Below are 11,658 nucleotides of genomic sequence, written 5' to 3' on the forward strand. Positions count from 1 at the left end.
TCTTCTCTCCCCACCTCCTGCATCACCATTGCTCTCCCACATCTCCCCCACCATCACCATTGCTCTCCCTCATCTCCCCCCACCTCCTCCATCACCATTGCTCTCCCTCATCTCCCCCCACCATCACCATTGCTCTTCCTCATCTCCCCCATCTCCTCCATCACCATTGCTCTCCCTCATCTCCCCCCACATCACCATTTGCTTTCCCTCATCTCCCCCCACCTCCTCCATCAAGATAATGCAGAAATTGCTGAATTGACAAATAAAGAGATTGTCCACTACTTTATCATTGATGACCCATCCTGAGGATAGGTCATCAATGTCTGATCGATCGGGGTCCGACAGCCGGCACCCTCGCTGATCAGCTGTTTTCTGTGTCGGCGGCCCCGGATGGAAATGCTCCATTGCGGAGCTGCTCCGTCTTTTGATAGTGGCCGCGGCACGGTACTAAATATCCACCTCCTATTCAAATCAATAGGAGGCGGATGTGCAGTTCCCTGCCGTGGCCACTATCAGAAGATGGAGCAGCTGTCACGAGTGTGTCAGAAGTGACAGTCAGTGCAGTTGGTTGCAGGAAATCTCTACGTTTAGCATTACAGACATCTTCTTAGAGGCTGTCTCTAGGACCCAGCGGCGACCTTCCTCTGGCTAATTAACACCCTGCCTGGGTGTATAAATACCTGCTGTGTTTCAGAGGGAGGTGCCGGCGATATTCATTACTACTTGTGAAGGCTTTAGCAAGAGAAGTACTTCGTCTTCTCTAGAGCTTGAGGACGTGTGCGCATTTGTCTGAAGTCGTCTAAAGCTAAGCAATTTCCCCATGTTTGTATACCCTTGTTGTCTATAGTGTTTAGTGGAGATTGACTAGTGCTCATCTCCTCCCTTCCCTAGCCTTAGCCATACGCCAGGGAAAGACAGGGCGAGGCACGCGTACGGCGATTGGTGAAGAGCCAATACAGGGACGTTAGGGGAGACAGGGTGATGCTAGATCAACCTAGGAGGTATCCACTTCCCACCTTTCCCTAGAGTCTGGGTTCCCTTTCCCTCTTCCCTTTGTGTTGCGCTAAGTCTTTCCCACACTTTGCGTGACAGCAGCTCTGCAATTGAGCATTTCAGGCCACCACCACTGCCAACACTGGGAACAGCTAATCAGCAGGGGTGTGCCGAGTGTCGAACCCGACCTATCTGACATTGGTGATAAAGTAGTGGACAACCTCTTTAAGTGCATAAGAAATAAATATTACTGTATCCATAGATTTACTCTCTCTCTTTAACATATAAGATTTGAGAACCTCCGCTCGCTTCGTCCTTATTATAGAAAAAGATGCAACATTTCAAAGGCTTCTTGATGACGACTTTTGTGGAAAGTGTGGTCCCTGTATCCTTATTACGGTAAGAGTGCACCGCTGTTAGTATGATCGCCCTCCACAGGCCGCAGGTAACCTGTACAATATTCTGATCTCAGGGAAAAGGAGTCCCGGATCTGAACACCAGGCTCTTTGTACGAAAGTTGTGGGATTCTTTTCAGATCCCTATATTCACCTTGGTTGATGCTGATCCTCACGGTATGATTTTCACAAAGTAAATAATTACAGTATGTTAGGGGAACAGCCAGGAGATCCTGCAGATATCTTCCTGCCGTTGACCGTTGTTCACCAACCAGCACTCCTCCACCTCCAAACGTCAAGACAATTGCGCAATTGGCTGACGATTGATGGATGAGGCCACGGCTGCTTTCACTACAAGGTCAGATATTAGGGAACTCACAGTGAACGTATGGTATATAGACATCTAATTTCAACGTATGGAATATATATATATTCCAGTATGGCCACCACCAAGCTTCCCAATAATCCACAAAAAAATAGTTTCCATCATCAATCGTTTATACTGGCCAATTGGACACCTGACAGGTAGCTTATGGCTTCAGGGGTGCAGTTTACAGAGCAAGAGGAACTAAGCTATTAAATTTTATATATCTAATCCGGAAAAGTAGGCCATGCTTGTAAAAAAAAATCAACAAAGATGTTACAAAATGGGAACAAAACAATACAGTATATACAATACAAGAAATAAAAGGGATAACAAAAGAAAAGTACTAAACCTGTGTCATGGAAATGGCTCAGAGCTTAGCGGATGGAAGCACTCCTTAGAGCAACGGAAAGAACAACAGAGCACTGTGTTTTCCAGAACTGACAAGTGACAAAAACCCAAACTATGATTTTTTATTAGATCAAAGTTGCGCCCAGATACCTCGCCTTGGTGAGCTCATATAGAGGGCTGGTCGTTGGATGTGCTAGGTCTTTAGAAGATTATGAGATCTTGAAAATTGAGGATATCTTCTCCCAGGCGGCAGATCCCCTGTTGTAACCTCCTGTTCACGGCATTAGGTTCTACTTCAATGGAGGATGATGTCTCAGCTCTTTCTCACTTCTCCAGTTATAATTAATCCCATATGCTCAATGTTAGGGTGATATGTCCCTTTTCCGGAGATGTCTTTATGGATTTTAAAATTTTTCTCTACGACAAAGTAAAATTGTTACCATCGTTTTTGACAGGAAGAGTAGCTCTGCATGCCTCTTTATTTTTCCTCACCAAACCCCATTATAATTCAATAGGGTTTATCGGTCACCTCTGGTGCCATCATGTGACAAATTCAGCACTGCATCTTGTTTTTTATGACAGAAACCATAACATACATGTGAACGAAACCAGAAAGGTTGTTGTACATAAACATTTATGCATTGTGACTTATTTTCCTTTCCTTAGGTGCCGTCACTCCAGTCTTTTCCACCATTCGGCCACCTTGTGCTTATATTTATTCCTGTCTTAGTCTGCGTATGGTTAATGTTTCTGCGGTAACAGTTACATTTAATTTTTTTTAATATAGGGATAGAGATTATGTGTATCTACAAATATGGATCAGTGGTGAGTAAAGAAGAAAAAATTTCATAGCATCATTACGACCATAACACTATTGAAACTACCAATTTTCTCATGAAATGAGCTTCTTCATCTTCCATCATTAAAATTGGGGAAAAGTCCCTTATTGTAGTCCTGAAACTAAGAAAAGACCAAGGAGCATTTTGTGTGGCTTATATCTGACCCAGACTGTGGAGAGACGGCATGTCATTATGTATCCCTGCCGGTGTGTAATTGTGACCTCTCGGACTTATAAATTCTAAATATCCTCCGGTCCGGTTTGCAGGTGGCCTTTTGTTTTTTGAAGCCAGCATCTCGTTGGTGCCTCTGTCGCTAGCTAGCGCTGGTGACGTCACGACGCAACACATTTGATATCGTCATGTGGCCTAAGAAGCAATAGCGGCGCCCAGGAGATGCCAGCTGCAAAAGTGAAGTTTGACTGCAACAGAGGACCGGACCAGAAGTTGGAATTGGGCACCGCAGATCTTTTTACTCATTTATAATATCCAAATATACATAACAGTCCGTCTGGCATTCCAAAAATACCTAATATGCCATACACATATGTACATGGCTTCAGTATTCTCAGACCCGATGTATCCTACTGTACTCTAAGATTAAAGCTCTTTGCATTTTAGAGAAATAATTTTTGCCATCAATATAAAGGTATATTCACACGTGGCAGATTTGTAGAAGAAATGTCAACTTTAGGATTTCTGCAACTGTCCATTCAGAAGGATGAACCCGAACCCCATAGAAGTCAAAGGGGACCCGAACTTTGGTGCTGTAAAATGCTCGTAGTAGGGGCCAGGGGGCTGCCAAACGTCTCTCTCCTCCCGGTACTCCGAACATTAAAACAGACTTCTGGGAGAAGTCTGTGTTCGGAGTTCATCACCAGACATTAGCTGTCCAGTACGAACCCCAAACTTTAAAGTTCGGGTTCACTCATCTCTAGTTCTCACCTTTTCCAGGCATGCAGAGAGCTTCTTCTTAGGAGGATCTGCATTAGTCATGTGAGATTTATTTCTTTTTCCTCCTTTAGTCAATGTCATTCGAGGCTCATAATTTAACAGTCCCGTCTATTGCTTGGCTCGGCCTGCTGCCATCCGACATAGAGAGGTGGGGAATAAGTAAATATGTATGTAATCCCGGTATGGACAATGCATCAATGAGAAGCATTACATGGAGCCCTCCATGTTTTAGGTTGCATGTCCCAGCAGAAGCTCTGATTCCATTATCTGCACTGGACCAGAGGAAGCTGCTGAGTTTACAGAAGAGGCCGTACCTTTCCTGCCAGCCGCTATGGAAGCAAGAAGTGCGTGAGCAAATATGACATTATTTATGAAGATTCTAGTAAAAGGAAATTATCTTATCAAACAGAAACTATTGAATTATTGCATTCTTATTTCTGCAGCTTGATATCATGAGTTCGAGGAAAATGAAAGCAGAAATCCAAGCTTTGACGTCTCTCGCCCCGACATTTCTCACTAGTGTTTACCTACCCAACAAGCTGGAGTATGGAGGATGGATCTAAGTAGGGTTGGAGGGGGCTGATGGATCTCCGTGTCTCCCCGATATGGAGTTCTAGTTGTTAAAGTTTAATGTTTTGCTGGTTGAAGTGTTATAAATATTGGCTCCTTAGTCAGTATACACCTCGTTGCTCCCAATAATTCTCTTTACAGTTAATTTCCAATTTAACCCTTTAATGACGCAGCCTATTTGGGACAAGAGGACGAACCCAATTTTTGATGCATCACTTTGTGTTAATTATTTTGCAATGCTCTTACTTATCCAAGTGATTATGAGTTTGTTTGTTTTTCGGGGGCATGTAGGGGACACATTGTACTTTTATAATTACAAGTAAATTTAGGTTTAAATATTTTCTGTTTCTGATAAGTATTAAAAAAAAATGAAATTTACCAAACATTCTTGAGGTGCTTCAAAAGAATAAAAGAAAAGTGAAATGAAAAATTACATTTTATTCCTCTAAAATATTGCTTAAGCCCCATAATAATTCAGTTCCAAATGGGGTAATAGGAGAAAATGGACTCCACAATTGTTATGCAGTTTATTTTGAACACGGCAATAACCCACATATGGTTGGACGCTACTGTTTGGGCACACGGCACGGCTCGGAAGTTAAGGTGCTCACTTTGAATTTTGTAATGCAAATTTGGCTGGAATTGATTGGCGACGTCATGCCAGATTTGCAGAAGTGTGGAGTCCACACTATATACTTTACACACAGTACCATATTATATACAGATATCTACACTATATACAGACAGCACCTTAGTATATATTATACTAAATACCATGCTATATACTTAATTATGCTGTTTACATTACAAAAGATACAATGAGACTGTTGTATATACATCACATTAGGAGATGAAGGGCTTGATGTATATACGTCATGTAGGAGTCGCCGAGTCTGATTTTATATATATATATATATATATATATATATATATATACACATATATATATATATATATATATATATACACATATATATATATATATATATATATATATATATATATATATACACATATAGTACAGACCAAAACTTTGGACACACCTTCTCATTTAAAGATTTTTCTGTATTTTCATGACTATGAAAGTTGTACATTCACACTGAAGGCATCAAAACTATGAATTAACACATGTGGAATTATATACTTAACAAAAAAGTGTGAAACAACTGAAAATATGTCTTATATTCTAGGTTCTTCAAAGTAGCCACCTTTTGCTTTGATGACTGCTTTGCACACTCTTAGCATTCTCTTGATGAGCTTCAAGAGGTAGTCACCGGAAATGGTTTTCACTTCACAGGTGTGCCCTGTCAGGTTTAATAAGTGGGATTTCTTGCCTGATAAATGGGGTTGGGACCATCAGCTGTGTTGTGCAGAAGTCTGGTGGATACACAGCTGATATACGTATATGCTGCGGAATTTCCGCAGCGTAAACGCTTGTGAAACGCTTGGTAATCCGTCCCCCATGGTCCCCAATGAGAATCCGCAATTTCAATGCCCATGCTGCGGATTTTTCCGCAGCGTTTTTGATGCGCTCAAAAATCCGCAGCATGTCCATTATTTTTGTGTTTACGCATGCGGAATTGCCTTGTCAATGCAATAAAAAACCGCAAGGCAATTCCGCATGTCCCAAACGCTTCTAAAACGTGCGAAAAACGCTTGCCAAATTCCGCAAGCGTTTTTCCGGGAAAGGACATGCAGAAATTTTCTGCTTCATTTCTGCAACGTGGGCACATAGCCTGAGAGATAAAATATCCACAAAAAATCAAGAAAATCACATTGCATAAATTAGATACATTTATTTGCATTTTGCAGTGAAAAATAAGTATTTGATCCCCTACAAACCATTATCAAAGAGCTTTCTAAGGATGTCAGGGACAAGATCATAGACCTACACAAAGCTGGAATGGGCTACAAAACCATAAGTAAAACGCTGGGTGAGAAGAAGAAAACTGTTGGTGCAATAGTAAGAAAATGGAAGAAATACAAAATGACTGTCAATCGACATCGATCTGAGGCACCATACAAGATCTCACCTCGTGGGGTATCCTTGATCATAAGGAAGGTGAGAGATCAGCCTAAGGCTGTGTGCCCACTATGCGTTTTTCAAGCGTTTTTGCCGCGAAATTTCTGCAGCGAAAACGCTTAAAAACACTTGGTAATACGTGCCCCATGGTCCCCAATGATAATCCGCATGTGCTGTGCACATGCTGCGGAAATTTCCACTGCGGATTATCATTGCAGAAAAATCCACAGCATGTCCATTATTTTTGCGGAAACGCGGCGTAATTCCCGCCATTGACTTGCATTGAAACGCTTAATATCCGCATGACTACATGTGCACATGTGGATATTAAGTGATTGAATGTGCGGATGGTACCCGGGTCTGGAGAAAAGGAGACTCTCCTCCAGACTCGGGTATCATAGTACCTGTTAAAAAAAAAGAATTTAAAATAAAAAATATACATTATACTCACCTTCTGATGGCCCGTGGTCTTCCCTCCGGTGCGTCCTGGCTCGCCGGTGGCTCGCGATGGTGTAAAAGGACCTTCCATGACGTTATTTAGTCATGTGACAGGTCAATCGACCGTCGGCGTCAGCGGTCGCGTGACCTGTCACATGACTAAATGACGTCATGGAAGGTCCTTTTACACCACCGCGAGCCGCCCAAGACAACGGACACACCGGAGAGAAGACAGGGGGTCATCAGAAGATGAGTATAATGTTTTTTTATTTTTGTTTTTTTATTTTTTACCATTTTTATTCTTTTTTTAACTATTAACTTGTTCACACTATATAAATCCATGCCGGTTGCATGGATTTATATAGTGTGATCAAGTTGTCAAGCACTTTTCCAAGTGATGCTAAAATCACTTGGAAAAGCGCTTGATAAACCGCATGCAGAAATGCATGCAAAAACGCTTGACAAACGCTTCTACCTGGCAGGAAAAATGCATGTAAAATCTGCATGCATTTTTCCTGCCAGGGAGATGCAGAAAAAATCCAGAGCATTTCTACTTCGTGGGCACTTAGCCTAAGGCTATGTGCCCACGTTGCATTTATGAAGCAGAAAATTTCTGCTGCATAAATGCAAGTCCTCTCCCGGAAAAACGCATGCGGAATTCCGCACGCGTTTATCGCGCTTTTTTCGCGCGTTTTTCACGCGTTTTCCACATGCGGAATTGCCTTGCGTTTTTTATGCATTGGACAAAGGCAATTCTGCATGCGGAAACGCAAAATTAAATGACATGCTGCGGATTTTTGAACGCGGCATAAACGCTGCGGAAAAAACCGCAGCATGTGCATAGAAGTTGCGGAAACCCATTGGGGATCATGGGGTGCGGGTTACCAAGCATTTTACAAGCGTTTCCGCTGCGGAAATTCCGCATCAAAAACGCTTGTAAAACGCTACGTGGGCACACAGCCTAAGGCTATGTGCCCACGTTGCATTTATGAAGCAGAAAATTTCTGCTGCATAAATGCAAGTCCTCTCCCGGAAAAACGCATGTGGAATTCCGCACGCGTTTATCGCGCATTTTTCGCGCGTTTATCACGCGTTTTCCACATGCGGAATTGCCTTGCGTTTTTTATGCATTGGACAAAGGCAATTCCGCTTGCGGAAACGCAAAATTAAATGACATGCTGCGGATTTTTGAACGCGGCATAAACGCTGCGGAAAAATCCGCAGCATGTGCATAGAACTTGCGGAATCCCATTGGGGACCATGGGGTGCGGATATACATGCGTTTTTCAAGCGTTTACGCTGCGGAAATTCCGCAGCATATACGCTTGAAAAATGCTACGTGGGCACACAGCCTAAAACTACACGGGGGGAACTTGTTAATGATCTCAAGGCAGCTGGGATCGCAGTCACCAAGAAAACCATTGGTAACACATTACGCCTTAAAGGTTTAAAATCCTGCAGTGCCCACAAGGTCCCCCTACTCAAGAAGGCGCATGTGCAGGCCCGTCTGAAGTTTGCCAATGAACACCTGGATGATTCTGTGAGTTATTGGGAGGTGTTGTGGTCAGATGAGACAAAAATTGAGCTCTTTGGCATTAACTCAACTCGCCGTGTTTGGAGGAAGAGAAAAGCTGCCTTTGACCCAAAGAACACCATCCCCACTATATTTTGGGGGTGTTTCTCTGCTAAGGGCACAGGACTACTTCACAGCATCAATGGGAGAATGGATGGAGCCATGTACCGTAAAATCCTGAGTGACAACCTCCTTCCCTCCATCAGGACATTAAAAATGGGTCGTGGCTGGGTCTTCCAGCAAGATAATAACCCAAAACATACAGCCAAGGCAACAAAGGAGTGGCTCAAAAAGAAGCACATTAAGGTCATGGAGTAGCCTAGCCAGTCTCCAGACCTTAATCCCATAGAAAACTTATGGAGGGAGTTGAAGCTCCGAGTTGCCAAGCGACAGCCTCAAAATCTGAATGATTTAGAGATGATCTGCAAAGAGGAGTGGACCAAAATTCCTCCTGACATGTGCGCAACCCTCATCATCAGCTACAAAAAAACATCTGGCTGCTGTGCTTGCCAACAAGGGTTTTGCCACCAAGTATTAAATGTTGTTTGCCAGAGGAATCAAATACTTATTTCTCACTGCAAAATGCAAAAAAAAATATCAAAATTTATACAGTGTGATTTTCTTGATTTTTTGGGGGGGATATTCTATCTCTCAATGTTAAAATTAACCTACCCTTAAAATTATAGACTGTTCATTTCTTTGTCAGTGGGCAAACTTACAAATAACAGCAAGGGATCAAATACGGTAATTATTTCCTTCACTGTGCATCATATAGGAGACACCGAGGCTGATGGGGGGGGGGGGAATAGGTACTTGATACGCTACCGATTTTGCAATTTTTCCCACCTACAAAGAATGGAGAGGTCTGTAATTTTTATCGTAGATACACTTCACCTGTGAGAGACAGAATCTAAAAACAAAATCCAGAAAATCACATTGTATGATTTTTACATAATTAATTTGCATTTTATTGCATGAAATAAGTATTGGATACAATAGAAAAACAGAACTTCATATATGGTACTGAAACCTTTGTTTGCATTTACAAAGGTCAGATGTTTCCTGTAGTTCTTGACCAAGTCTGCACACACTGCAGCAGGGATTTTGGCCCACTCCTCCATACAGATCTTCTCTAGATTTTTCAGGTTTCGGGGCTGTCGCTGGGCAACATTGAGTTTCAGTTACCCCCAAAGATTTTCTATTGGGTTCAGGTCTGGAGACTGGCTAGGCCACTGCAGGACCTACAAATGCTTCTTACAGAGGCACTCCTTAGTTTCCCTGGCTGTGTGTTTCAGGTCATTGTCATGCTGGAAGACCCAGCTTCAATGCTCTTACTGAGGGAAGGAGGTTGTTGGCCAAAATCTTGCGATACATGACCCCATCCATCCTCCCTTCAATACGGTGCAGTCGTCCTGTCCCCTTTGCAGAAAAGCACTCCCAAAAGTATGATGTTTTCCTCACCATGCTTCATGGTTGGGACAGTGTTCTTGGTGTTGTACTCATCCTTCTTCTTCCTGCAAACACGTCGAGTGGAGTTGATACCAAAAAGTTCTATTTTGGTCTGGTTTGACCACATAACCTTCTCTCATGCCTCCTCTGGATCATCCAGATGGTCATTGACGAACTTCAAACGGTCCTGGACATGTGCTGGCGTGACCAGGGGGACCTTGCGTGCAAAGGGGACAGGACGACTGGCTTCTTCTCAGGCAGTGAGTTCACTGCTGTGGCGTACTGAATGCTGCATGCATGTGCATGTACGCACATACACAGCCTGTGAGGAAAAATAAAAGTGCCAGCAGTCATAAAGTCAGGGCCTCTGGCCCACTGTGAAGATGGCTAGTGCAGCCCAGAGAGCATCTGCCTGGACCTGGTCAGTATGATACAGGGAGAAGTACACACCTAATATCTAATAACCCCCACTTGGACTTAAAATGAACTCATTAGGTGTTAAATACTTTGCTAATGCCGCAGTGTAAAAGCGAAATAAAAAATAAACAAACGTTTTATTCTGCTCTGCAGCCATTATTACATTGTGTGTCCAGTACAAAATGAAAAATTTGGTGGAAGGTCCTCTTTAAGGAAATTCTACATATAAAACACTGTGCAGAAGGAAAGATAGGTTTTATCTTAGGCCACAGCCCCACTATCAGTATTTGGTCAGTATTTGGTCAGTATTTTTTCTCAGGAGTGGGAGCCAAAACCAGGTGAGGAACAATCAGAGAAAAGGTATAATAGAAACAAGTCACCAATTCTGCATTTATCACCCACTCCTGGTTTTGGCTCCCACTCCTGAGAAAAAATACTGACCGAATACTGACCAAATACTGATAGCGGGCCGTGGCCTTAATTGCAGGCACTGACCCCTTGATAGTGGGGACAGAAGGGGGGATGACATTGGCGCCTGGAGCAACAAACCGTCCCGCAATTCCCGAGACTGCAGCACTGTTAAAGGGGCAATCATAATGAAATAATAGTATAGTAAATGTACTTAGGCTTTGTTCACAAGTGCATTTGGCATCTGGCTTCAGTAAGAAAAAAAGTAAAAAAAAATGTACAGTAGGTAAAAAGATTGTGTTTTGCATTCATTTTTGTTCCACCTGTAATGGGTCTGTTTTTACTGTTGGTGTCTCTGAACGCCTCCCGCTGCTAGTCTTCTGGGCATGTGCAGTACTAAAAAAACGGATCCATTAACCAGATGACCACTTTATTTGATTCATGTACCATAGACTTAAATGTTAAAATAAAAAGATCCATTTCACCTGCTATCAATTTTTTTGGATGGGAAAGTTGTTCAGACTTTTTATTTCATCCAAAAAAACTGGAGTCTCCCATATTATCACGGATATGTGATCGCTTCTTCATCTTTAGTAACGTTTTCAATGACAGGTGATCGATCTTGACAAGCTGATAGCAGCATTTTACTGGGGCGTTCTGTAATGTATCTTATAGCTGGAAGAAATACGTTACATTAGTGAGAAGATGAGCTCCTCCTGGTCGTTATTCACCGACAACCAGCAGCAGTTGACATTCACTTGAAATCATTCACTCGTTCATTCATTGGTCAGTTCCTTCACGTTCCAGCAGGTGGCGCGCTTGTCACTATTCCTTTGATGACATTTAGCAGTTCTAGCCTGCAAGCGGCAGGTGGCGCGCTGTACGAT

The 11,658-nt window shown here is 42.7% G+C and overlaps 1 protein-coding gene across 1 annotated transcript in view; it reads left to right on the forward strand.

Annotated features, from left to right (window-relative positions):
- The window catches only part of SPO11 (SPO11 initiator of meiotic double strand breaks), a 29,709-nt gene extending 24,967 nt beyond the window's left edge, over window positions 1–4,742 (forward strand). The window contains exons 8-13 of the mRNA XM_073681015.1: window positions 1,283–1,392; window positions 1,466–1,565; window positions 2,891–2,928; window positions 3,965–4,041; window positions 4,126–4,237; window positions 4,337–4,742. Of these exons, the coding sequence (XP_073537116.1) occupies window positions 1,283–1,392; window positions 1,466–1,565; window positions 2,891–2,928; window positions 3,965–4,041; window positions 4,126–4,237; window positions 4,337–4,456 (557 nt within the window). The 3' untranslated portion in view covers window positions 4,457–4,742. The remainder of the gene's footprint in view (window positions 1–1,282; window positions 1,393–1,465; window positions 1,566–2,890; window positions 2,929–3,964; window positions 4,042–4,125; window positions 4,238–4,336) is intronic.
- The last annotated feature ends 6,916 nt before the right edge of the window (window positions 4,743–11,658 follow it).

The sequence above is a fragment of the Phyllobates terribilis genome, unplaced genomic scaffold (genome assembly GCF_046119375.1).
Source record: "Phyllobates terribilis strain yellow unplaced genomic scaffold, ASM4611937v1 Scaffold_5__5_contigs__length_657084704, whole genome shotgun sequence".
Lineage (NCBI taxonomy): Eukaryota > Metazoa > Chordata > Amphibia > Anura > Dendrobatidae > Phyllobates > Phyllobates terribilis.